Source organism: Drosophila elegans, unplaced genomic scaffold (assembly GCF_018152505.1).
Source record: "Drosophila elegans isolate 14027-0461.03 unplaced genomic scaffold, ASM1815250v1 contig_111, whole genome shotgun sequence".
In the NCBI taxonomy this organism is placed as follows: Eukaryota; Metazoa; Arthropoda; class Insecta; order Diptera; family Drosophilidae; genus Drosophila; species Drosophila elegans.
Window position 1 is genome coordinate 4,839 of NW_024545475.1, and position 26,827 is coordinate 31,665.

General features: G+C 41.7%; 5 protein-coding genes, 1 long non-coding RNA gene and 1 other non-coding gene across 9 annotated transcripts in view; 3 read left to right on the top strand and 4 right to left on the bottom strand.

Annotated features, from left to right (window-relative positions):
• Nucleotides 1–677: 677 nt before the first annotated feature.
• Nucleotides 678–2,092, bottom strand: LOC108147020 (hydroxysteroid dehydrogenase-like protein 2). Of its 2 annotated transcripts, XM_017273277.2 has the most exons (5): nucleotides 1,968–2,092; nucleotides 1,800–1,895; nucleotides 1,582–1,745; nucleotides 1,294–1,507; nucleotides 678–1,229 (listed from the first exon to the last, which is right to left on the bottom strand). In XM_017273277.2, the coding sequence occupies exons 2-5, from the start codon at nucleotides 1,811–1,813 to the stop codon at nucleotides 761–763; spliced, it is 861 nt and encodes a 286-aa protein (XP_017128766.1). In that variant the 5' UTR covers nucleotides 1,814–1,895; nucleotides 1,968–2,092; the 3' UTR covers nucleotides 678–760. The 2 variants fall into 2 exon arrangements, with proteins under 2 accessions (XP_017128766.1, XP_017128765.1); XM_017273276.2 differs by having other exon boundaries at nucleotides 1,800–2,080.
• Nucleotides 2,093–3,565: 1,473 nt separating this feature from the next.
• On the bottom strand, nucleotides 3,566–5,268 carry LOC108147019 (glutamate-rich WD repeat-containing protein 1). Its single transcript, XM_017273275.2, has one exon. The coding sequence runs from the start codon at nucleotides 5,182–5,184 to the stop codon at nucleotides 3,826–3,828; it is 1,359 nt and encodes a 452-aa protein (XP_017128764.1). The 5' UTR covers nucleotides 5,185–5,268; the 3' UTR covers nucleotides 3,566–3,825.
• Nucleotides 5,269–6,637: 1,369 nt separating this feature from the next.
• LOC108147016 (mitochondrial intermediate peptidase) lies at nucleotides 6,638–9,641 on the bottom strand. The gene is made up of 3 exons (XM_041707666.1): nucleotides 9,415–9,641; nucleotides 8,818–9,347; nucleotides 6,638–8,766 (listed from the first exon to the last, which is right to left on the bottom strand). The coding sequence occupies exons 1-3, from the start codon at nucleotides 9,547–9,549 to the stop codon at nucleotides 7,335–7,337; spliced, it is 2,097 nt and encodes a 698-aa protein (XP_041563600.1). The 5' UTR covers nucleotides 9,550–9,641; the 3' UTR covers nucleotides 6,638–7,334.
• On the top strand, nucleotides 6,962–7,297 carry LOC108147017. Its single transcript, XM_017273274.2, has 2 exons — nucleotides 6,962–7,079; nucleotides 7,143–7,297. The coding sequence occupies exons 1-2, from the start codon at nucleotides 7,021–7,023 to the stop codon at nucleotides 7,237–7,239; spliced, it is 156 nt and encodes a 51-aa protein (XP_017128763.1). The 5' UTR covers nucleotides 6,962–7,020; the 3' UTR covers nucleotides 7,240–7,297.
• A 187-nt stretch (nucleotides 9,642–9,828) lies between the features above and the next one.
• LOC108147018 lies at nucleotides 9,829–11,558 on the bottom strand. The gene is made up of 3 exons (XR_001774509.2): nucleotides 11,481–11,558; nucleotides 11,312–11,417; nucleotides 9,829–11,254 (listed from the first exon to the last, which is right to left on the bottom strand). It is a non-coding gene; the product is annotated as an uncharacterized LOC108147018 (long non-coding RNA).
• A 58-nt stretch (nucleotides 11,559–11,616) lies between these two features.
• The window catches only part of LOC108147015 (nuclear pore membrane glycoprotein 210), a 35,983-nt gene continuing 20,772 nt past the window's right edge, over nucleotides 11,617–26,827 (top strand). The window contains exons 1-14 of one of the 2 annotated variants that reach the window (XM_041707642.1): nucleotides 11,617–11,832; nucleotides 11,891–12,950; nucleotides 13,755–15,125; nucleotides 15,188–15,938; nucleotides 16,000–16,317; nucleotides 18,261–18,392; nucleotides 18,462–18,661; nucleotides 18,728–18,991; nucleotides 20,009–20,134; nucleotides 20,436–20,547; nucleotides 22,804–22,925; nucleotides 22,979–23,077; nucleotides 23,136–23,369; nucleotides 23,475–23,621. In XM_041707642.1, the coding sequence (XP_041563576.1) occupies nucleotides 11,678–11,832; nucleotides 11,891–12,950; nucleotides 13,755–15,125; nucleotides 15,188–15,938; nucleotides 16,000–16,317; nucleotides 18,261–18,392; nucleotides 18,462–18,661; nucleotides 18,728–18,991; nucleotides 20,009–20,134; nucleotides 20,436–20,547; nucleotides 22,804–22,925; nucleotides 22,979–23,077; nucleotides 23,136–23,369; nucleotides 23,475–23,621 (5,091 nt within the window). In that variant the 5' untranslated portion in view covers nucleotides 11,617–11,677. The remainder of the gene's footprint in view (nucleotides 11,833–11,890; nucleotides 12,951–13,754; nucleotides 15,126–15,187; nucleotides 15,939–15,999; nucleotides 16,318–18,260; nucleotides 18,393–18,461; nucleotides 18,662–18,727; nucleotides 18,992–20,008; nucleotides 20,135–20,435; nucleotides 20,548–22,803; nucleotides 22,926–22,978; nucleotides 23,078–23,135; nucleotides 23,370–23,474; nucleotides 23,622–26,827) is intronic. The other variant, XM_041707653.1, reaches the window with a different exon arrangement.
• Nucleotides 16,352–16,488, top strand: LOC121466878. Its single transcript, XR_005977041.1, has one exon.

Consider the following 26,827-nt stretch of genomic DNA (forward strand, 5'->3'; position numbering starts at 1 on the left):
TCGACACTACAAGAGCAAATCGAAAATTAATATAAAAAAACAAATTAACTTTGCTGTTTTTCAATTCATTTCGATACATATGTAGTAATGGCTAATTATTTCAAAACAACGGTTTTAATTTTAGCGAAAGAAAGAAATACAGGAAAAATCCGCGTGTCTGCCACCATTCCAATACCAAATTTAACTCTAGCGTCGTTTATATTCAACATCTTCGATTTAGCTTTCAAAATGAATTTGTTTGTATAAAAATCTAAAAATCTACGCATAAAAATCGATATATAGTCGTGTTAAGGAATATTTACTTTTAACAATAGCAGCAGGGGTACATAAACTTCGGCTTGCCAAAGTTTGCACTTTTCTTGTCAATATTAAACTCGCTTCTAAAAAGGTAGGTGAGTAATATCCAATACAAGAATTTAAAAGGGCGACTTTATAAAAAGCCTAAATAACTGGGGAAAAACGCATTTATTACTCACAGAAAGTGCTAAGACCTTTAATATTTGCGTTTAATTCACGCAAATAATTGTGGGTTACGACGATATGCAATTTAAACAAAGAAAGCAGTTCGGCAAAGTGTCAACAAACAAAAACAATCTACGGCTCATATGTATGTAGATTATAATAAAACAGTAAATAAAAGTAAAAGAGTAACAAAATTTAAAGTCATACCGCAGTGATTAAAACAATTTTTCTCTATTTTCAAGTTGAACATGATAAAAAAATACATTTAAATATATAGTATATACTCCAGCTAATGGTTTTACAGTTTGGCTGAAAGATCAGCTTCATCAAGAAAAATATCCGTAGCCAATAGGTGTATATTCTCCGGGTAGCACGCATACTTGGCGAGATCTTTTACGCCTACGTCCAACAGGACCTCGTCGTCCAGAAAGAAGTTGCCAGTGTATTCCCTGGAGTCACGGCAAAATATTGCGTAGGCCGCGTCGGCCATAATCTCGGGCTTCCGAGAGTACAAAGCGCCCTCGGGTCCGCTGAGCATTTCGACGGCAGCCGTGTGAATCGTGGTGCGGGGCCAGAGCGCGTTTACAGCCACGCCCTGGGCACGAAATTCCTCCGCCATGCCCAGTACACACATGGACATGCCGTATTTTGCGATGGTGTAGGCGGTGTGGTTGGCGAACCATTTGGGACTCAAGTTCAGTGGAGGGGCAAGGTTTAAAATATGAGGGTTTTCGCTGAGCAGCAGATAAGGCAAGCAAGTCTTTGAACTGTGGAGTTTGATCAGACGAGGTTAGATTAGTTGACTGATTAGGTGCCCCTCCCGCTTCTTACACTAGGAATGTTCCTCTAGCGTTGACTGTCTGCATAAGATCGTAGCGCTTCATTTCAGTGCCAAGGGTGCCTGTAATGGATATGGCGCTGGCGTTGTTAACCACGATGTCGATGCCCCCAAACTTGGCCACCGCTGCTTCCACGGCCTTCTGCACCTGTCGCTCGTCGCGCACGTCAACGATGCAGGGAAGCGCCCGACCCCCAGCCCGCTCAACTAGTCATGGTGCAAATTTCATGGAAGATTCAAAAGTAAGTATCCATTTGTCCGCTGCTTTGACGACCACTTACTCTCCTCCGCGGCCGTGTATATAGTTCCGGGCAGCTTGGAATGCGCCTCGGATGTCTTGGCTGCGATGACTATATTGGCACCATCGCGGGCAGCCTTCAGGGCAATGGCCTTGCCAATTCCACGGGAGGCGCCGGTGATGAACAAAGTTTTTCCCTTCAGCTTTCTGATAGCGTTAAAGAATTAGAAAATAATATCTCCCATGCTGCACAAAGCTTACCCAGTGTTCTTCATGCTGCTGTGGCTGCTTAACTTCTGTAAACTTTAAGCTGTATGCTTACCCTTATCAGAAAACTAAATCGTTTACGTCAAGTGCCTGATAACAGTGGCAAAAATTTGTATTTTTATTACGAATAGAAGAGTGGTACTGTCCATCGTAGTCACTAACCGAATGCCCTCTTTCCACTCAGTCCATCGGCTGGAAACGGTTGGATTAAGAAATGATCACATCCACCTTCAACCTTCCGATTTCAGCTGATCTGAACAGCTGTGGCTCATCAAAACATAAACAAAGATGGTTGACCTGTTGACTTTTGACGAGACACAGCTGTTCAAATCAGCTGAAATCGGAAGGTGGATGTGCACTGGGGAAATCGGAGTTTCACTTTTGTCGAAAATTCCAACGTTTCCAACGGATGGACTATGAGGAAAGAGGGCATAACTATTCCTTTATTTAATAGGGGTTGTGCTACATGCACGCATTCTAATTAGAAGGAGCGTTTTTAATAGGGAATTTACATATTTATTACCTGCTATTCAAACCTTTTAATTTCTTGATAATCAAGTGTTTTCAAACGTGACATTGATGGTAGACAGTGGCAGTGTGAATTGGAGTTTCTTTTTGTTGTCTCTCATCGTTCCCCCCAAAAATACTGTAATGAGAATTGGCTCTAACTTTTATTTTAATTAATACGAGTTTCTTAGAGATTCTATCAACAGGTCAACCATCTTTGATTAAGTTTTGATGAGCCACAGCTGTTCAGATCAGCGTTTATCGGATGGTGGATGTGCTCTGTGGAAACCGCATTTTCATTTTTTTTTTTAAATCCCAACGAACAAACATCGGCTAACTATCACATAAATTAGACCGTCAAATTTTATTGGCGGACCAACTGGGAAGTTTTAAGAATGGCAAAACCTTATGGACCATCCGTTCAACGGATGTTGGAAGGTGAAGGGATCTGCGTGGAAAGGGGCTACCAAGGACCATCTTTGAAAGTGGTGGTGGATGGTGATCTGTGGGCCTAGACCATTAAACTCTCATCTCTAAGGTTTTCGCATTCCAAAGCTTGCCGCTTTATATTAAATTATATTTTTCTTTGACATAAAATGAATTTACACTCGAATTACACAAGAAATTTTTTTATTTAAATAAACGTTATGGAATGCATACGTGTTTGCTAGATTTTTGTTGAAAAATTTTTTATTTTTGTGTTTGTTATATTTTTTTTGCAGATATGGTGTGGGAAGGGAGTAGGGGATTGGAGAATTTTTTTAATGTTGCCTCCATATATATACCGCAAATCGATTTCATTCACGAAACCGATAATAGTTTGATAACTTTCACGAACGCGATAATGTATTGATAGGCGTTTGCTCATCCCTATCTAGGTGATTACTTCGGCGGTCGTTTAAAATTCGGTCGATATCTCGTTAAATATTAACAAAACATAAACTGTGCATTTCAATTAGACCTTGAACTTTTGTTTGGATGTGTTTTTTAATGTATGTAGATCATGTTTAGCTAGAAATTGCCAACAAAAAAAAAACAAAAATAACGATTTTTACCGTTATTTTCCAAGAAATCGGTCTTTGATCTATTTATTCGTAATCAGGACTCAAAAATACATGGATTCTGACAATTTAAAAATTATCGTCCGATGGGGTTTCTCGGAACTATAGCCGCGATTTGTAAATGGGGTTGCAACAACTCTGTTAAGCATCTGAGTATGGACCGTATAAATGGGTAATGATTGGCACGGCGAATTCTTGTACATTTATGCTTTTATATTTTCAAATATAAAAAAAAGGTTGGCTACTAAACTTTGCAACGGTTTTCTTAGATAGTTATAGATTTTATTAATGCATACAAAAATCGTTTCTCAGCTATTGATAACCCTCCTTAAAGTGTGAAAAATATATGTATGTTCCATATACATTTTAAAGAACATTTGGGCTCTAATGATTTTGTTTTTTTATCTTCTAGTAGTTTACTCATAGCATAATGGGCCAGCTGATTAAGGGGATCATACGCTGATGGTGCGGAAAATGTTAAAGCCACTGTGGGCTGTGGATAGCAGTACGCCCGGTAGTTGAGCATGCCAGTGTAGCTCCTTTATTTCCTTCTGGCCCTGATGAATAAAAAGCAACTGGGGTGGCAACTTGTTAAGCTCATCTTCGTTCTGGGCCTGGGCCTGAGCTTGGTCGGTGTCTTTCTCCACAGCCAAATCCCACAAGGCAATCTGGTCGTCGTCGCCACCCGAGGCCAGGACAGTGGCCTCACAGGGACTCCATTCCACTGTGGTTATGTGGTCTGTGTGGTGCTTAAACGTGGCAATTGGCTTCTGGCTCTGAAACTGACGTAGGTCCCAGATGTGCAGGAAGCCGTCGTCTCCGCCACTAGCGATAAAAGGCTCAGAGTGATTCCACGAAATCACATTGACATCGCTCTCGTGGGCGTCCTGGCAGGTCAGCATGCAGGCCTTCTGCGGCGACGCTCTGCAGTCCCAAATGCGAATGGTTTTGTCCACCGAGCAGGATGCGAGCACGCTGCGCTCGTTCGGACTCCATTGCAAATCCTCAACCGAATGAGAGTGGCCCGCCAAAGGGCGTTGGTCCACCTTCCAGGTGCCGTCCTCCAGGGGACTCCACACGTGAATGTCCCGCCGGCAGTCGCCCGTGGCAAGCACGCCCTCCGCGCTAGGACTCCAGTCTACGGCAAAGCCCTCCTGCTGGTGCCCGCCGAAGGAGAATACAGGACGGGCCTCGTTCTGCTGTTCGTACTGCTTGAGCAGTTTTGAATCCTCCACAGCTTGCAAGGGTTGGGACAGGTTCCAGATATTGACGCGGCCAAGCTCGCTCCAGGAGGCGGCGAACACCGTGTTACCCAAACGGCGGGCACGCACACGGTTAACACATCCCTGGTGCTTGATCAGGGCGCAAGTCATCTGCGGCTTCCTTAGCTCCTCACGGTCTGCGACGTCGTCCTGGTCGTCCTCTAATTCCTCGTCTTCTTCCTCTTCCTGCGTCTTGCACAAATTGCTCATTTTCATCACAATGAGATTGTTAACGTGGGTGCGGGAGGCTTGCGTGCCGGCCACTATGTAAGCGGTCATCGGGAACGCCTGCCGCCCCGTCCCAAGCTCGTCGGGAATGACGTCGAAGCTCAGACAGGGAGCCCCCGTGGAAGCCTGGTGCAACATTACGTAGGCACTCTCGTCGCAGACCAACTCCTCATCGTCGGCCAACACGTTTCCGGGCAGATAGACTTCTTTGGGCTTGGCGCTGTTGTCCTCCGCATCACTAGCACTGTCCGAATTCATGTCGCTCTCAGCGTCCTCGGGCTCCACAACCTCCATACTGAAGTTTTCGTCATCGTCATCCATTATGCTGCGCTATTACCCAAATTTTTTTGTTTTGAATCAGCACGTGTAGTCTAAGACTTTTAAGTGACCGTAGATCGGTATCAGATAAATGACAATATATGTATCTTTTGAAGCCCATGCATCCCTAAAAACAAAATCTGTTATAACCTATTCCCACAAAGCACCATCATTTATGGTTATATTTATGGATTGTCCATATATGCCTACTCATAGCGTATTTCCACAGAGATCCATCCACCTTCCACCATCTGTTGAAAGGATTGATATTAAGGTTTTGCCCTTCCAAAAACTTCCCAGTAGTCCGCCATTAAAATTTAACGGACTTTGACGGACTAATTTATGCGATAGTTAGCCCATGTTTTTTTCGGTGCAACCCTCTTCCCTAGGCTCATCCCTGAAAACTGTTGGGATTTTTAATATGTGCAAAACTGCGATTTCCACTTAGCACATCAACCTTCCAAAAAAGCTGTGGCTCATCAAAACATTAACATAAATTTGTTGTTTTGACGAAACGCAGCTGTTCAGATCACCTGCTATCGTAAGGTGAATAGTGAATGTCCTCTGTGGAAATCGGAGTTTCATATTTGTCAAAAATGTGAATTAGACCCTCAGCACACAGCCGCTTAAAGGAGTTCTTGCAAGAGCAGCTGAACTTCCTACAAGAAGTAAACAAAACTAAAGTGAAGACAAAATTAAATTTTTCCGTTAATAAAATGGATATCAACGCAAACTAAATACAATTTTGACATAAGCCAGTCGAAATTTTTTTCTTCGCTTATGATTTTTTACTGATAATGGCCTATAATGGATGGTTATGGAGACCACAACTTCCTGATCCACTAGTTCCTGCTGGATTTCCCCATGAATATGAACCGGACTTAGGTATAAAAATGTCATTCGATGAAATACCACCGTGATCGATACATCAACGAGCAAAATTGTTATAAAAAGTACAATTTGGCTCATTCATTGGAGTTGACGACAAAACGGAATAAAAAAGCGAGAAAAGGTAACAACTGAAATCCCTTAAACGTTAAAACTCATTATAATGAATTAAATTAATATTTACAGTATTTTTTGGGGAAGCAATGAGAAGACGATGAAAGAGTGAAACTCCAGTTCACACGCCACTGTTTTCCGTCAATTTTTTCTTCTTCCGAGTGCTCACAACAAAGTGATATCCAACCAAAAAGTAAATAGTAATAAAAGCAATAAATTGAGCATCTGCTGCCGGTGACAGCCAAAAAAAAAAAAAAAAAAAAAATAGCCATATCCAATAAACTTTTTATTTTTAAATAATTTTTGGATGAACTTCACTTTGTCTTGAGCACTCGGAAGAAGAAGTCGTTGAGTTTCACTTTTTTACCGTCTTCTCATCGGTCACCCAAAAAATACTGCAATATGTATTGGCTATCAGCAATGATGACAGTGAACAATTGAAAAATGGAAGGAATTTGTATTTATATATATAATTATAATTCATCATCATTTAAGTCCTCTGAATTTAATACCAATAAAATCAGCCGCAACCTAAGGTTTTGCTTTTATACAACAGACAAAATAGTTTGTACATTTTTTAGTTTAGTCAAATTAGTGAAAAAAGCAATTTTCCCATGGCTAGTCTGTGTGGGAAGCGGGTATTAGTGTGCCTGAACTGTTCATATTGTGCCTTTGACAGGCGCTGTCGTAACAAAAAAATCTCTGTAAAATACCAAAACGAAAACAGATTGGCAGAGCCAATCCTTTCGTTCACAATTGTCAACATTCCCTCGTGCAAAAAGGTAACTAAAAAAAAATCCACCTGGAAATAAGCAGATCCGAGGTAATCACAATAAAATGGTGAAATCGAACCCCCTGATTATTTTGCGGAGCATCTACAACAACGAGTTCCAATGGTGAGTTTGCGGTGCGATCAGATTCCATTAAACGTAACTTTACATAACCGAAATCGTACGCAGGATGCTGGTCAAGAGTTACGGCCTGTTTTTCCTGGGAGTGCGTCTGGCCAAGGAGTTTGTGGGCGTGGAACTGATGCCGGCGCTGGGACCAGCCTAGTCATGAAACCAAAATTGAATCCGCCGCGTAAAACAAAGGCAATAAAAGTTAACTAATACGAGAGGCATATACAACTGAAAAGGGCGTTAGGATTGTTAACTTCTGCTGATCAGGTCCTTGATTTTCGACTCGTCGGCGTCAATCTCGGCGATAAGGCTGTCGGCCAACACGCTGGGCGTCATTTCGCGCTGCAGGAAGTTTGCCACCAGCTTCCGGCTGGGGACGGCTCCTCCGTGGGCTAGGATTTCGGATCGGTATTTCTCGCCCGCCTGTCGGTTAAAGGGGTTCGCTTCAAAGTACGTCTGCCAGATCCAGGAGGCGATTGTCTTCGAAACGAGGTAAGCGTAGTACTTGGCTCCGTAGCCCACAAGGTGGGAAAAGCGCAGCTGCCACGCCGTGTTCTCCACATAGGGCAGGCTATAGAAGCGGCTCTGCACGGAGCGCAATGTCTCCGTGCTGCTGCCACTTTTCTGGGCCCCTGCTCCGTGGTACTCTTGGTCCAAGGCTGAGTAGAACACCTGGAGCTGCGTCTCGCTGGCAGCAAAGAGGTGCTTGGAGGCGCACAGCCGCCTTAGCATATCTTCCGAAATGGGCTCGTGAGTCTGAAAGTGGCGGGCAAAGGTTCGCAGCACGCGCGGATCGCTGGCAAAGTACTCCATGAGTACGCTGGGGACCTCGGCAAAGTCTGTGGCGCACCGCGTACCCGTCACATGTTGATGCTCGGTACGAGCTAACATCGAGTGCATGGCGTGACCCATTTCGTGGAATAAGTTGTCAACGCGCGCAGGCGACAGCAGGGTCGGTCCGCTCCAGCGCGGCTGCGCCAGACCCAGCATGACCACGACCACGGGCAGTTGGTAGGTGCCATCCGCCAGACGCTTGCCTCCCTTGATGGTGAAATGGCAGTCTTGGTTGGGCTTGCCAGTGCGTTCAAAAAAGTCGCAGTAGATGTAGCCCAGAAGTCCTTCTCTTTCGTGCACTACAGCCAGCTTGTAGATGTCGTTGTGCCACGATTCGCCTGGCTCCATCTCGGTGTTCTCCAACCGGACGCCGTAGAGAGCACGTAGCAGGTTATCCAATCCTTCCATGCAGCCACCCAGCGAGAAGTATGGAAGAAACTCGTTGGTCTGTTCCTCGAGGGATTGCCGCCTCATCTGGGTGGTGAAATAGGGTGTATCCCAAACCTCAACCATGGCGCCCTCCCGACCGCACTCTCGGCGTTTCATTTGAGTCATTTTGGCAAAGTCGGCCTCAGCGCGCGGTCGCAATTTCTCCGACAGCTCGTCAATAAACTCGTGAACAATTTCGGGTCTCTCCATGGTGCTGCCATTCAGGGCCCGATGGGCATACGTCTCGAATCCACAGCTGCGGGCCAGCTCATGCCGGCAGAGCAGTAGGTCTCGCAGAAGATTCTCCTGGCTGTCGGAAGGTTGCAGGTATAGCCGATAGGCGGCCTCCCGAACCTGCACGTTCGCTGCGTTTGTGCACAGTCCCGTGATAATTACATTGTCGCCGGAGGTCGGAAAGCTAGGAGAGATATTGTCAGTGCAAGCAGGATAGAGGTATGTATAGACTAACTAGTTACGAATAGCCTCAGGGACGTGATGGCGCGGGAGAACGCTGGGCTGCACGGCTCCACTCATGAACTTCTGGCCCAGCTGAAGAATGTAGTCGTTGAGACGAACAACCCGTAGGCGCTCCTCCTCAGGCAAATGGATGCCGCATTGTTCAAAGTCAAATAGAAACAATCGGGCTACATGCCTATCCACCTCACTAGTAGGCAGCTTGTCCCCGTGCTGAACCACATGGCTCAGGGCCTGGTAAATGGGCTTGTGCGTATTAAGGCTCTCCACAACGCCGCAAATGCTGATACAGGCCTGCTCTGCCGCCTGGGTGTACTTGCTCTGAGGATGGGCGATCCGAACGAACTCGGCTAGGTCCGCTACCTTGCACAAGGTGTCGGAGAGCTCGTCGAAAATGTCTACCATCTTCCGCCGCCGCTGATCGGATATGGCCTCCGATATGAGCTCCTGCGTCCGGCTTTCCGCGTTGTCGCGTAACAAGTAGAAGCCCTCGAAGCCCCGCAGTTCCGGCATACAAAAGAGACCCTGCAAAGGAAACGCGCATGGAATCCTAGTCGCAGTGGTCCTGCTTATTTGTGACTCTGGCTCTTACCACATCGTCGCGGGTAAAATTGAGCCGCCTGGCCGGAGGAGAATTAAAGGCTGTGGCCAGCGGAGTCCAGGTGGAAACCCAGCGGCCGCGATGCCAGTATCGCGAGCGCAGCAGGGTACGACTAAGTTGCAACATAGTGCTTGATTTAAGGTGGACCACTTAACTTGCTTGTTTATAATGGGAAGATTACATAGGCAATCACCTGTCGCAAGTGTGACCGTGCCTATAACGATAAGAATTACCTTCCGGCCAAAAATAAAATACCATTCCATATAAGCCTTTATTTAAAAGTTCAGATAACCATCTAACAACTAATCAATAGCAGTAAAATTAAATTTAAGGCGTTTTTTCAAGATAGATAAAAAATGAATGAAACATTTTTGGTATTCAGTTTTTTATATGTTTGTTATTAAAATTTTAAGAAAACAGAAAATAAACAAAATATAAAAAAATTAACATTCGCAGAGTGTGGGGTCTTCGAAAAAATCGCGGCGTCCTGGTTGATATGATTTCAAACAAATTGTTCATTAGTAAAAATTCCGTTATCGGGTCGACCACTTTCAACAAACGACTTGAAAACAAAAAATGTTTTTTAACCACTTATTTGACATTTTCAAATATTTTAATCAAAATTTTGTCAAGTCCGAGGTAGACGCGATAGGGAGTAGTATAAACAATATATATGCCAATTTTCAAAGGAATCGGTTCAGTATAACTTGAAATGTCATGAAAACGGAGGGTGGATTTCGGAGTTTCACATTTGTCAAAAAATTCTAACCGTTTCCATGGACTGTGTGGAAACAGGCTTGAATTTGAATTGGCTATTTCCCTTTCTTCAGTGATTTTCCAAACACGTCGACAGTTTATAATTTTTAATTAATTTAATAGGAGCAGTGATGTTTGCATATGCAGGCCTGTTCAGGTTTTACTTCCGAAAGATTCACACGGATTCGAATATCCCAGACACGTCCCAGTTTTCACTTCCGAAAAATTCACACGGAATCTAAATTCCCTCTGTTAATTCTCTGTTTACTTCCGTAAAATTCTGACAACTCTGGTTCTCAACACTATTTGTGAAAAGTTAACAGCACTGACACCAGCATTTTCTAGCACAGGCTAAATGCGGCGTACAAAAATTTGAAAATTTATATTTTTGGCCGCCAATGCTAGTTCCTTCGATTTTATGCGCTAAAATTTGTATACCATTAATCCCATAAGCTAAGGAACACCAGCGGGCAAAAATGTTATCAGCCCTGAGGCAGCAAAACTCTGACAAATCAAACGCCCTTGTCAATAGGGGTCAGCTGCCAGTCAACTGATTTTGTTTGGGAACATAAAGGACCAAAAGAAGTGCAATTTGCCTATGTTAAAGGGTTATTTGAAAATGTTATCAAATGCACTTCCAAATAAAAACCGGAACAGGCCTGATAGTGTTTCTATCTTTATAGACTATTTCCACAGAGATCCATCCATCGCATAAATTTGTGCGTTAAAGTCCGTCAAAGTTTAACGGCGGACTAACTGGGAAGTTTTTGGACCGGCAAAACCTTATGGACCATCCCTTCAACGAATGGTGGAAGGTGGATGGATCTCTGTGGAAATACCCTATTAGCCGATGTTTTTGCAGTTGAGCCCTGTTCCAACGCAGTCCATGGACGACGAATGAAGAAAGTCCGACGGTCGGAAATCATTTGTCCAGGTTTGCTAAAAACGCGTTTTGACTCACACGATGAAGCGGGAACGTAAACCAAATTTCTGGACCGATGATCCCGAGAAATGAAAGCTTTCCTCTTCTTTTTTGGAGCTAGCTCCTGTTCATTCTCATCTGATTTTCAGGTTCCTAAAAATGTAATTTTTTTTCAATACAAATACCTAGTAAACGTACAAAATCACATACAAGACATGTGCTTACGTGCAATCAAGCATTCAAGCATAGGCATATGTGCATACATACATATGCACCAATAAATGGAAATTCTCTATCCAACACCACCAACAGAACACTAATTTTCAACATAATATATGTAAGTAATTTAGAAGAAATATTTTAATACAAATTTACTTACAATTTGCACGTTTTCCGATTTGAAGAGCAGTTAGAGATGAAAAATATCGATGTTGGCTTGCCAAAAATCGATGTTACCGATTTCTTGAAAACATCGGTGACATCGATGTTTCTTCATGGATGTCATCGATGTTAATAGTCCATCACTACCGGCATTTTGTTAAAAATCTCTTTAAGCGTGCTGCGTTTTCCGCCAAAATGGATTACGTTTTATGCTTAATGTTGCTGATTTTGGCAGCCATCCACGGTGCTGAAGCAGCTAGGTTGAACCACCCACGTGTGCTGCTGCCAATTTTTGAGGAGAAGGCCATTAACTTCACCCTGGAAGTCGACGAGTCCAATTGCTACAAATGGTAAGTCGCCGTCCCACTTGCCTTCCGCTATTATAACCCTACTTTGTAAACCCCGCAGGTCAGCCTCCCGCCAGGATCTAATATCTATCATGCCTGTCTACAAGGGCTTCAGCGAATGTGCTTACCAGGCGGTGGTAACGGTGCGTACCCACGAGCGGCGACGGAACACAGCGATTGTCTTTGCGGAGGAGGCTCACACGGGCGAGACACTGCGCTGCGACGTGATTGTGGATGTCATCGCAAGCTTAAACGTGCGAACAGCCACCCGACAGCTCTACCTCGAGGAGGCGCCTGCCATGTTCGAACTGCACGCTTTTGATGAGCAGGGAAACGAGTTCTTCACCTTGGAGGGCATTGAGTTTGACTGGGAGATTTCGGAACCCAAAAGCAAGAAGCCCGCCGCTATGCGCTACCTTACCTTCACGGACAGTCCCTATCACACGACTCCGCCCGCCCTGGAGAAGTTTGAGGCGGAGGGTACTAAGGGGTACATGATCCTCCTTGAGGGCATTAACACGGGCACAGCCAAGGTAAAAATCGGCATGCCCCAGGTCGAGTACAGGCACGTGAAGCCCATTGAAGTTTACATCAATGTCTTGGCCAACATTATTATAGAGCCCTCCGAAGTCACCATTCTGGCCGGCGACACCGTCTCATTCCGGATCCTGCAGCTGAAAATGGACCGACTGCACGTTATAGACAACAAGCAATACTACTTGGAGGTGGAGGATGTCAGCGTTGCCAAACTACATGGCAACAGTGCCACGGGATCGGCTTTGGGTCGCACTCAGGTCTTTCTGCGGGATCGCAACATGGCAGACTCAGATAACGCCACTAAGGGACCCAGCGCCCTTTTGACTGTGGCGGAGCCCCAAAGGCTGGGCATCAGCTTGCTACCCCATCTTAACTGGGCCACGGTGCAGGGCGAGCGTCACGAGCTGGCCTTGGACCTATTTACCGCTGACGGGCAGAAGATCACGCTGGGCAGCCGGTATTCCATTAGCTCAGAGGTGGACGAGACCCTGTTCGCAATTGGTCACCGAACACGAAACGGAAGTCGGCTCGTCGGTGAAGCGAAAAAGGAGGGTATCACTCAAGTGTACGGATCATACAAAGACGTAAGTTTATGGTTTTGCGGTCGGTAGGTAAGACAATTACAAATAATTTTTTTTCGGACTATATCCTATTGCTTCCAAAATAATCGATTTTTCAATTTTATAACATTCATGACTGTATAGCTGATATAGGGACCATCGGAAAAAGATTTTCTGTATACCAGTCGCCCGATTTTGATGAAATTTAAAACGTTGTTCTGAAATATTTAAACATTACTTTATGACGAAGAACTAAAAAAAAAATTAAAAAACAGCAGTCATAATTATAATACATTCTTATAATTTCAGTCAGAAGTTTGCAAAGGACATATTTTCGACCCTATAAAGTATATAAATTCTAGATCAGCATCACTAGGAGAGTCGATCTAGCCATGTCCGTCCGTCTGTCCGTCCGTTTCTACGCAAACTAGTACCTCAGTTTTCTATAGCAGGTAGTACATAAGTCGGAACGAGCCGGGTCGGACGACTATGGAATATAGCTCTCATAGGAAAAATCGGAAAAATATTTAAAAAATAATTATGAAATTATCGCTGTTTTATTATTTCTTTAAATATACTTCGAGACTATTTAAAATTACTATTTTATTAAAATCGAGCAACATTATGTCGTAGAAATGATTGAAAATCAACGGAAAAGGAAATGTTAAGCAGTTTTTACAATTATTTGCCAATAAGTTTGCGCCGACTTGATTTTTTTTTTCGTTAACTGAATTTGAATACCCATATAAACTGAGAATTTGATTGCAATGCAAAAAATGTTCTAGACTTACAATTTCTTTAATAACTGATTTTTTTTACTCATGACAGCTGTCGGTACAAGCTGAGCTTCAGATTTTTGAAGAGCTTAAGCTGATACCAACCAAGGTGGTACTGCCCTACGATCAAAGCAGTGTGAAACCGTTAGAGCTCCAGTTTCATGCTTCTGGCGGAGACAACAACTACGCTTGGTTCTCCGGAAACCCGCAGATGCTTCAAATAGATGCCCAGGGCTTGGCCAAAACTGAAATCCGAGATGTTCGCCCGGCCCTCGTTCTCCAGGAGCGTCTTCAGAACGGCAGTTTGGTAGCCGCTCACACCACCGTCAAAGTAGCACTGACCAGAAACCAGAAAATCTCCTGTCTTGCGCAGATTTACTTCGTGCCCCCCAACAGACTCCAGATTAAGCACTGCAACTTTGAGACATCCCTGAACGGCTTTGTTTTCGTACATGTCGGTGTGTACGCCCGAATCAATAATTCAGACGTGCCCTACACGACTTGCAACAACCTCCACTTTCAGCTTGATTTCAGCCATCCCATTTTACAGCTGGAGAGCAACGAGGAGGTACATGAAGCGGTCCATGATGCGTGCCACGTGTTACGGCTTCGGGCTACCGCTGTGGGCAGCACTTCGTTACGCGTATCATACATGTTTCAGGACAAAGTGCTTCATGACACCGTAGACATTTACGTTTTTGAGCCGCTGGGCGTGCTTAATCCGCCGGATAACGAGGTGGTGCTGCCCGTCGGTTCATCACGCAACATTATCTACTCAAACGGACCGCAGCGTATTTATACGCTGGCGGCCGAGCTAACCAAGTCCACTGATTTCGATGGCAATATAATCAAGGTGTCTGAGATAAAGTTCGACATACAAAATGCTATTACCGCGTTCACGGTGCTGTGCCGCAAGCTGGGCCAGACTGAGTTCACTTACCGTGTCCACAATAGCCTTTCCACGCCCAACTTCGCCGTCTACCGATCCGAGGTGACCACCAAAGTGCATTGCGTGCGTCCCCGCTTCTTAAAGCTCTACGCTCGCCACAACCTGCGTGAGTCCTGTCCCCTGGAACAACGATCCTCGCTACTGTTTCTAAAAGATCGGGAGAACAAATTTGAGATTGAAATAGAGGTGCAGGATTCAAATAATCGCCGGCTTATGAATGTGAGCTCTCTTCAACTGGACTGGGAATTTTCCGCGGGTGACGAGCGCTACCATGAGGACACTGTTTTACACCGACATGTCACTGAGGAGAAATTTGTTCACACCGTTAGCGTTCCGAACCGTGATCTTCTCGTCCTAACTTTGAGCGAAGTGGCGCCCAACTTCCGCATTAAAGGCACGGTGTCCCACTACAACGAAAAGCTGCTTGCCGAGCAAGATATTTACGCGGAGCGTCCTGCTTTCGGACTCAAAAATGTCGGTTATCTTTGCTAAATCATTTTCTTCTCGCTAATTAATCCTTAAAATTCCTTTTGCAGCCTAAAACGGGGTTAATTGGCACGCCTCTGATCGAAAACGAGATACGATTTCATACAGTCAACAGCACGCTGTTGCCTAAGGACCACATCAGCATTTTTCTTGCTAAGGGCCACAGCGAAGAAATATCCATCACTCAGGGCAGCGGTTACCTGCAGCTCGAGCTCTCCGAGGAGGGGATCGTGCAGGTCGAATATGACGAGAAGACCCGCCTATTAGTGTTGACGCCGTTGCGTTTCGGCCACGTGCGTCTCGAGCTGACCGACCGCTGTTTGACTAACGAACCCAGTCATCTGTCCATTTCCGTTGTGGGAATTGGGGCCATTGAAGTCGCTAGCATGGACCGGATGGAAAGGACTACTCGTATTGAGGCGATTGTCCGGGTCTTTGACACCAACGACAACCTTTTGCTCGTGGACCGGAACATATTGAGTGTGTACGACCTAACTTATCAGGTCTTGGACCAAAGCGTTTTGAGCGTGCGTTTAGGCGAGCAGAATGACTTGCGACCGGGGGAAATCCGCTACACCATCACTGGCAACAACGTCGGCGAGACCAAGATCGTTTTTCAGTCCGGAAGGGGCACCCTGCAGGTGACAAGTGAGCCCCTTAACGTTCAGGTTTTTGCCCCGATTCGTCTCTATCCGCGCACCTCAACTCTCGTGGTCGGCAGCAGCATACAGATCTACTATCAGGGCGGGCCGCAGCCAAACACCAATATGGTATACACAGTGGAGTCGGAGCAAATAGCAAGTGAGTTTATTTCTGGTGTATCGCTTGACAATAAGATTATCCTTATCCTTCTCACTTGCAGCTATAAGGTCGTCTATTGTTACGGCCCACAGGCTGGGGACCAGTAAGATTGTAGGCAAATTCGTGCTAAAAAACCCCATAACCGGTAAGGACGAGGTGGTCTCTCAAGACTCGGTGGAAATAAACGTGATTGCCCTTAAGGGAGTGCAGATACGCACGCCGCTGGTCCGAGTTCGTTGCGGTGCCGTAATGCCCGCCACCTTGTGGGGACATTCTGATTTATCGCCTATGGTTCTGGGTACTCTGCAAAATACCAAAATCTCCTGGAAAGCCAGCCCAACGCAGGTGGTTGAATTATTTAACGTATTCACGGCTGCAGGTGAGTTTAGTTTTATCAAGTCTTTAGTATAAATAAACGTGCACGGATACCGCTGAAGAGATTATATCTAGCTCTATGCCCACAAAGTGCACGAACATTAAATTCCAAACGTTTTTCGATGAGCCTGCCCGTTTGAGTTTCGACGCAGGAACAGATACGGAACTTACAAGCCCTTCCATTAATGAAGTAAAGGCCTGGAAGTAGTTTCTTATTTCCAGTTTAATCGCGGCAAAACTATTAAAATAGATAAGCAAATTATATAATTAAAATTTTCCTTTTTCAATGTAAAAATATGTAGCAGAACATACCAAAATATGCTGTCATTTTAAAATGATGTCAAAAATTAAATTAATATTTTGAAGAAAAGAACGACCATTAAAATACATTGTAAACATTGTTTCCTACCATATTGTTTTAATATTTAATTAAACAAGAAAGGAAGCAAACTTCGGCAAGCCGAAGTTTATATACCCATGCAGCTATTTCAAAAACTAAATACACTTTAAAACGTTAAAATTATGATTTACTTGAGTGTAAGTTTAAAAACATTGAAGCTATGATGATTTGCAGCTTAATTATTCGATAGTTCCTATGGCAGCTATACGATTGTTCCTATGGGAGCTATATGCTATAGTCGTCCGATTTTGCTGAAATTTAAAACGCAATTCTGAAATATTTAACCATTACTATATCTCGAAGAACTAAAATAAAAATTAAAAAACAACAAAGTTATAATTTTTTTTTGTTTATTTTTCGGTTGTTCCTATGGGAGCTATATTATATATTCGTCCGATTTTGATGAAATTTAAATCGTAATTCTGAAGTATTTAACCATTACTATATGTCCAAGAACTAATAGAAAAATTAAAAAACAGCAAAGTTATAATTTTTTTTTGTTTATTTTTCGATTGTTCCTATGGGAGCTATATTATATAGATGTCCGATCCGACTCGTTCCGACTTATATACCTGTAATAAAAAGACAACTTTTGGGAAAGTTTCATGCAGATAGCTTTAAAACTGAGAGACTAGTTTGCGTAGAAACGGACGGACAGACGGACAGACTGACAGACGGACAGACGGACATGGCTAGATCGACTCTACTAGTGATGCCGATCAAGAATATATATACTTTATAGGGCCGGAAACGTCTCCTTCACTGACTTCTGACTGAAATTATAATACCCTCTGCAAGGGTATAAAAATACACAATTATAAAGTTTTTTCCATGTGAGTGACTGGACTGAACATGTTTACAATTATTGAACTCTTTTGCTCACTTGATTAGTTCTCAGTTGTTCAGTTACTCATTTGTTTAGTTGCTCACGATTTTACACACACTATCTGCATTTCAAATCAAAATTTTTAGCTTTTATAGTTTCCGAGATCTGGACGTTCATACGGACATACAGACTGACAGTTTGACAGACAGACATACTCAGGGTCGGAAACGTTTTCTTCTACCTGTTATATACTTTTGAACGATTACAATATACTTTTTTACCCTACGAGTAACGAGAGCGTTTTCGCAAATATTAGATAGCGAGAGAAGTTTTTGTCATATTGAAATCAATTAAATCTGTGGTTCTGGGATCTACTGGTCAATATGAAGGGCTGTCCGGCAAAACGTATATCAGTTTATTGCATGTTTGGATGAGATCCCCACTGATTATGCTTGCTCGCGTATGTCACTGTTTTCACCAAAATCTGTTAATCTGTTTTTAAACATATACGCAAGTTAATCATAATTTTAATGTTTTCAAGAATATTTAATTTTTGCAAGAGCTGCAAGGGTATATGAACTTCGGCTTGCCGAAGTTAGCTTCCTTTCTCGTTTTTTTTTTCAAGAAATGATATTTAAAATATTTTATTTTTTAGACTTTGCAGATACTTGAAAACATCTTATCGTGTAGTGTAAATCATCGTGTTTAAATCCAATTCCAGGAATCGAATACCAAAGTGAAGACTTGATATCGGTCCGAGTAAGAGCCCTTAATCCCGGAAAGGTTACCATATCGGCAACCATTAGTTTGGCGGATGGAACTATGCTGCCAGCAGCCACCGTGGAGCTAACTGGTTAGTGTGAGCTCACTTGACTATTTACAAGAATTACTTTAAGGTCCCAAATGAAAATTATTCTCGTAGTTTTTAAAACACTGGAACTGGTCGCACCAAAACCAATCCAAATGGATTCCATTTTGGCAGCGCCGCGAAGCATTCTTCAGCTTAAGTCTAATATGGACAATACGGTCTATAGGACAGCCGGCCAGAGCAGTGGCATTATCAACGTATCACCCGATGGCCTTGTGCAAACAAAGGACATTCTTGGCCGTGATCTGATAATTGTAAGATCCAGCATGCGGGCACAAAAGCGGAATTCTATTGAATTGAATTTTATTTTTATCGTCTAGGCTAAAACAGCGGACCAAACACTGTCTATCGGAATCGAAGTGAAGAATGTACAATACATTTTGGTGACACTGATACCAAACCTTAAACTTAGGAAAGCCGAACACAAGGTTCCGCGAGGTATGAACTTTCTATTTAAGATATCGCTACACGACAACCTGGGCAACGAGTTCTCACATAATATCGAGGATGCAAATGGACTGCGGTATGAATTGGCCACCAAAGATGTGGTGGACGCCAAGATAGATAACAATCTGACAATAGCAGTGAGTACGATTTTTCAGTTTTGAACGCTCCTTTCGTGGCCTGTTAATATATAGCTGTATATAGCCGAGTTCCGCCAAGTAGCCAAATCCGAACAAAGTTTTCGCTTGCGGTATTCGCTTGTTTTTGTTGGCAGTTTGTTTTTGTAACCTTTTTTGTATACATTTCTCCTGTCTTATGGTAATAAAGAGAAATGATTTGAGTCTGTATGCTTTGTTGCCACCAACATATGCGAACGGTTGGATTGCGGATGAGAGTGCTTAAAATCATAAGATCAAGCTGCACGGTATATTGCTCGTTTTTGCTGGCCAGCTTTTTTGACCCATGCAAACTGATGCCACCAATTAACAAGAAAGGAACAAATTTTGGAAAGCCGAAGTTTATATACCCTTGCAAAATACCGATTTTTATGAGTATACGCGTATAAGCAATAGATATTTTGGTGTTTCGCTGATTCGTTGTCTGATCTTAATAAAATTAAAACCTAATTTCTTAAAGATTAAACTATTACTATAAGTATCGAAGTATATGCGTAAAAATGGAGAAACAGCTGAGCTTTTTTTTTTTAAATTTTTTTTTGGCGATTGTTCCTTTTTGAACTATATAATATAGTCGTTTTTATCTTAATAAAATTAAAATTGTATATTTGAACTGTAAACCCATTACTATTTCTCGAAGTTAAATTGTGTAGTTTAAAAAACATCGGAATTAATTTTTTTAAATTTATTTTTGCGATTGTTCCTATAGGAGCTTTTTAGAAACTGACATACATGACTAGACTCTTCTATCGATGCTGATGAAGCATTTTTTTACTTTATAGGACTGATAATTTCTTTATTGCGTTGCAAACCTTTGATAAACATTATAATAATCTTTACAAACGAATAAACACAGAGCGACCACGGTTCTAAATTGTGACTAGCCGCAGGACGCACTGAGTCAAAGCTGTAGCTTTTGCAGCTCAAATTTAATACGCAATGATTAAAACATGTTAACGATATACGCATATTTACACACAGCTAAACCTGCAGCGGGAGACCAACAATGTCATCGCCATCAGTCTAAGAGACCCAACTGGAGTTAAGCATGCTGAGGACTACATCAAGTTGTCAGTGGTCGAGTCAGAAAACATCTTTCCCACCCAGGTAAGCTGGGACTTAATACTCCTATTGACATTAAAAAACAGATTAACATGGGGTAGAACAGATGCAACATGCATTGCTGGTCGCAGAAAACGAAGAAAATGTTTTCCTAGCTATTCTAATGAAATTAGAAATTCATTGAATGAGTTTATAAGTGAGTTATTTCTAAACGCCTCTTACAAATTAAATATTTTGTTTTTTTTTTTCTCCCGCATGAAAAACATGTTTTTACTGACGCACATTACCTCTCAAACACATTCACATACAATTATACACAACTGCTCGTGTCCAACCGTCAAACAAGCGACAGACCATTTTCTCTGTAGGCGACATCATTTGCTTCGATTCACCGCTAACGCTGTCATCGATTTGGAGCAGTTCGAATGAGCATATTATTTCGATTAATAAACAAACAGGTGAGTACTTTGGTGCTTCAAAAAAAACAATTGAATGGACTAGATTATGGGTTGCTTAAACGTTGAGTGCTATTTTTTTTCGGCGTTTAAAAATGCTTTCACAGCATTACATTATTTTTGCTTTACTGCAATATTAATTTTCTAGAAAGCAAAATTATTTTTTTTATCTGGCTGTGAGTGCTTTAGAAGGAACAGATATCTGTCACTCTTTCGAACTTTACAAGCTACATATTAAACCGCTAAAGAGAAAAAATTTAACGGGTTACATGGACTTCCTCGTACAAAACAAATTAAAAAAAAAAAAACAAATTATAAACTTGTCTATTGCGGCGTCATTTTCGGCACTCCCTTGGAAAAAAGGCCTCTCCGCGTTGACAGCATAACTTTTCGCGGGATCATCAGAAACCAAAAAAAAAAAATAATTTGTTTTAGTTAAGACCATAAAATGGTTATTTGACGAAGGAAGGTATCCTCGTACAAAAAGTTAAATTATCAATATACAATTTACATATAAAACAAGAAAGGAAGCAAACTTCGGCAAGCCGAAGTTCATATACCCTTGCAGCTATTTCAAAAACTAAATACTCTTGAAAACGTTAAAATTATGATTTACTTTCGTATATGTTTTATAAAATTGAAGCTATAGTGATTTGCAACTTAATTATTCGATTGCATTTTAATCAAGTTTTAATCAAATGAATTGAAAGTACATTGAGTATGGATTTATAAAATTTTTTTCTCTACAACTTAGTGTACAGTTTGTGAACTGCACACTAATAAGGTGTACTAATTATGTATTGTAGAATGTGATACAATAATGTCAATATTGGCGTTAAAACAACATTCACTCACATTCATTGAAAGTTGTACTTGTAAACGTGCACTCAGTTTTAGAATGAACGATTCATTTGCCATTTTGAATGCATTTACGCAGACCTCTAGTAAAAACATCCAATTGGACTCATGCTGCTTTAAGGAGATTATTAGGAAATTTATTACAAAAGTTTTACTGCAAAGATTTGAAATTTTTTTTTTTGTCAAAGATACATGTTTTGTCTTGTTAATTTTGTTCTTAAACTTAAACAAAAATTTGTTCCAGAACCTTGGAATTTGCTTTTCATAACACATGTAAGTTTTTGCTGCTGCAGTGGTCCTGCTTAAGTCACGGTTTGGCGAGTGGGTTGATCCAAAATCAAAAAAACGGTATTCTTTAGATTTCTAATTACGTCGACTATGTTTTTTCGAGGAAAACGTTATTTTAAACGTTTTTTGTATTATTTTTCTGATTCAACAATATGTTGAGAATATTCTGGAAAAATTTCAACTCAATCCTAGTAAAACTAACGAAGTTACAGCGTTTCAAAAGACTGGCCGTGCTACCAGATTGTTGACGTATGAACAACTTTAAATTAATTTTCCCGAAAACGTCGTTTTGAAGTTCGTGAATATCAGAGCTCAACATTTCTTCACATAAATCAGAAGGTTTTTTTTTCTATTGTTAATAACAATTTAACCGCTATTTGTTTTTAGCCAAAACCGCGTTGTTCACATCAAAATGCTAAAAAAATAGAAAAAGAGGAACTCTTTGTGATCACTACGAAAAATTCATCAGCTTTAAAAAGCATATACATTTTTTTTCCGATAATCCGGTCACAAGTTATGATGTTCACCGCAAACCAACTTTTTTACAATACGCCTCCGAAGATTCACCGTTACCGCCTTATTTTTTTTATTATTTTTCTTTGAAAATTTTTTCTTACATTCTTTAAAAGTTGTATAATAATATGTAATTAAATTTAAAAAAATTATTTTATAGATGACGGTGCAAACATTTTTTTCCGTTTTGCGTTTTTTTCGATTTTAAGAATTTTTCCTACAAAACATTCGAAGTTTAGGAGGCTAAACGGCAGAGGGGCGGCTGAGAACCCAATAACTCCTAAAATAATAACTCGATTTCGATTTGATTTTTTGGGTCTGCCGATAGACATGAATGAAACGCACGCACAACAACAACCACAACCTTCTAACATGTGTCAGAGTGACAGTACATACTTTCACAATTTGTGGGCGTTAGAGTGGGCGTGGCTCCGTTTTGAAATAAACTTCTATTGCTTAGGAACTATCAGAATCTGTATGCCAAGTCCTAGTCTAGCTTTTATAGTTTCCGAGATCTCGAATAATAAATTAAATAAACGTGTAAATAAACGTGTAAATAAACGTGTAAATAAACAAATTAAAAAAATATCTGTATTGCAGGTATTGCTCGGGTATTGAATCATCAGCACAAACTTGGGGAAAAGATTGTGATCACCAACGGCGACGAAGAAAAGCGCGGCGGTTTCATTAAGTTTGACCTCGAAGTTCGCGAGTCTGATGCGGTATTACACTCGTTCTTACCTATTGACACACATATTAAATGAATTTTCAATAGATTGTTTTTGCCAAGTCATTGGACACATTCAGCGGATCGGAGTATCGGGGACATCTAGTTCTCCGCAACCACGTACAGTCAGAAAAGTACAGTAACCTCGTAAGTGCTTTCGGATAAAGAGTGTATATAACTAGAAAATAAAATTCCTCCTCGATAGATTGCAAAAAACGTTTCCAAGTGCGCCGGGCAGCTGGATGGCATGTCAGTGGATGTCTTTTCCTGTCGGCTAGCTGCCAAAGAGGCGCTCGGTCGCCAATTATTAAAGTTATACAAAGTGGAGGCTTTGTTTGATGCCAGCGTTGGGCAGTATTCTTGTCGACTAGAGCTGCTCTCAAGTTTCATTGAGCTTCTGAACATTGTCAAGACAAACGACGTCTACCTGGAGCTAGAGGTTGGTGGCATACTTTTTTGTATGGACAAAAATCCCTTTGCAAATTATTTTTAAAACAAATTTTACATAAAATTGTTTGTTTCCTACTTAAAAAAATATAAACAGGTGGCGATGGCCGACGGCATTTTGGATAAGATGTCATTGAAATTAGTTCCCGGTATCAAGGTGATTCCTGAATCAGTACGAGTGACCGTCTTGAAGCCCCAGGAGATCCATGTTAGTGGACTAGACAAGGCATTGCATAAGGTTCAGGTGAGTCGCTGGTGGGTTCTCATGTTTAACAATCATAAGTATAAGCGACAATCTATTTGGCCAAAAAATACAGGAAATCAATACACACTGTTATCCGCTAATTTTTCAAACCGCTGTTACTGCTTTGGAGTCGACCACTGCCGACCCCTTTTTATACCCTTGCAGAGGGTATTATAATTTCAGTCAGAAGTTTGCAACGCAGTGAAGGAGACATCTCCGACCCTATAAAGTATATATATTCTTGATCAGCATCACTAGGAGAGTCGATCTAGCCACGTCCGTCTGTCCGACCGTTTCCACGCAAACTAGTCTCTCAGTTTTAAAGCTATCAGCATGAAACTTTCCCAAAAGTTGTCTTTTTATTGCAGGTAGTATATAAGTCTGATCGGAAAAAAATATTTAAGAAAAAATTATAACTTTGGTGGTTTTTAATTTTTTTTTTAGTTCTTCGAGATATAGTAATGGTTAAATATTTCAGAATTACGGTTTAAATTTTATCAAAATCGGACGACTATAACTTAAAGCTCCAAAGGGAACAATAAAAATATTAAAAATTTTTTTTTTTAATGTAACTTTTTTATTTTGTAATTTTTTTAGAAATTCTTTTTGATTAATTCATAATTTGACAGTTCAGAATTAGGCTTTTAATTTTATTAAAACCGGAAAACGATATAATATAGCTGCCAAAGGAACTATCAAATAATTGAGCTGCAAATCATCATAGCTTCAATGTAAACATACACGTTTACATACACATACACGTTTGTTTTCATGAATATTTAATTTTTGCAATAGCTGCAAGGGTATATGAACTTCGGCTTGCCGAAGTTTGCTTTCTTTCTTGTTTAAATTGAAATATAATGAACTAAAATTGTTGTTAGAGCTTCTTTAGAGTGCCGAATGAAAAAATTGAAAAAACTGGATTTATTTAGTAGAATGTATTGGGTGTACAAGTAGAAAACAGAGTCTCCAAAGCTGCATCTTCAAACTTTTTCACGGGACCCGGCCGATCCTTGTCTTCCACGTCATAATCACCATTTTTGAATTTTTCGAACCATTCTCGGCACGTTCTTTCACTGAAACACGACTCACTATATGCTGCTACATTCATTCGAGCAAAATCTCCCGCAAATGACGCTTATTCGGTTCAAATTTCGACATCTTTGCGCACCAACAAAAAAATGGACAATGAGAATAGACGAGCGAGATGATTTGAAGTTGTTGACCGATACCTAAGCTTGCCATGTGATGCTTCTGATCGGAATTCCCTCACCGATTTCCAAAGGTGGCGCCACCCAGTGGAAAACGGCGGTTTTCTACTTGTACACCCAATATTTATACATTTTGGGTGCTGAGATCGCGGTTGTTAAGTCGTTTCTATCTCTTCAAGAAATGTTAAGGAGTCGTCCTCGTTTGACATGGGTATTAAAAAAAAGAAACAGAGCACTGTTCTGATGATTTTTGTTGATAATACCGATGCCTATGTTTCTCTTTTATTTAAAAAAGCTATAAAAATAAAACTTTATGGCGCGTATTTTCAACAAGAATGCAACCAGTCCAAAACACTGAAAATTTTTCCCGCCGGCCTTAACAGCTCCAATTTTCTAACAGCATTTAGCGTCAGTTAAAGCGATACCTTTCAGTGATTGATACTTACTCTGGACTTAGTCTACAGCGCAACTTCAACTGACTTTTCGTCGTTGCAGACGTCCAACAAGCAATCATTGGAGCAGAATTCTTTACGAATCACGGCTTACTCCTAATCTTTGACTTCCACATCAACAAAGGAAAAGTTAACGTAAGCAAAGCTTTACAACGTTTTCACAATCAGCTCATAGGGTTCTGTCAAATTAATCAGCCAATATTCCGAGCCTCTTAGTCGCTTTATTGAAATCACACCCACTAATATACTTCTTTCAACACGCGTCAATAATGACTCCAAAACTGATGAGAAGCACTTGCAGCATCTTTAAAAGATTTTCGAGATCTCTTTCAGCAAAAAGCCTCCAAAGCATCGCTTCGTCAACTGCTTTAATTGGATTTCATTTCCCAGTTTTTTAAGGAAATCGCTTACAATGCGAACAATGTAATCGCAGATTGCACGCATAATCGCGATAAGCATGACGGCTAACTTCAGCGCTCTAGCGATATTAGACTCACAACAAACTGCAGCAGCTCTGCGGACAAGATTGAAATTCCTGAACCGTTTTGAGCATTTTTATATCGACTTGATTGAGCTTCCCCAAGCTCGCAACCTGCGTTAATGCCTTACGATCATCGAACGTTTTAGTAGATGGCCACTAGCTATTTCTCTTTTGAACATGACTGAGGAAACTATTGCGAAGGCGTTGACCACCCACTGGATTCGGATGTTCCATGACAGGGGACTCAATTTGGATCCTCACTGTTCGCCGACATGGTAGAGAGATGGAATCGCACCCTCGTTAATGTATGCTCTGTGTGTCTTTCCTGTCACCGTATGTTTGATCGTCTCTTTAAATGGGCCCCCGTATTTTGGTGGTAACTTCGATGCAAACCCAATACCTGTTTTTGATAATGGGTGTTGTCGTTCCCATACGAGGTCTCCTACTTTGGGTCTCCAGTCTCTTTTACGTAGGTTGTACGTTCTGGCTTGTGCTGCTTTTCCCATGTTCCGATGTGCCAACTTGCTTGTTTCTATCATGCAACCGTGCTTCGATCGTTTCCTTTACCATTCCGGATCCGGGTATACAGGCTCCCAGGTAGTCGTATTTCCCGTCCGTATAGTAGATACGCCGGGCTGTATCCTGTTGACTCTGACCTGCTGCTGTTAATAGTCATTGATATTTCGGGTAGCCAGTCGTCCCACCGCGTGTGTTCTATTCCGGAGAATTGAGCTATCATTGTCTTTATTGTCCTATTTGCCCTCTCGGCCGGGCTCGTTTGCGGGGTGTATGGAGCTGTCAACTGGTGGACGATTCCCCATTACTGGAGTTGCGCTTTAAACTTATTGCCTGTAAACTGCACCCCGTTGTCCGAGATGAGTTTTTTTGTTGCTCAATATCGTGTGAGGATCTGTTCCCGTAATAATTTTATGACGATTTTCGTAGTTGCTTTCCTGACGGCACTAGCTCCACCCATTTAGAGAACTTGTCAAACACAACCATGTTATTATGTTGTTGCTGTGGCTAGACCTCGGCAGTGGACCAACGAAGTCTATGCAGAGG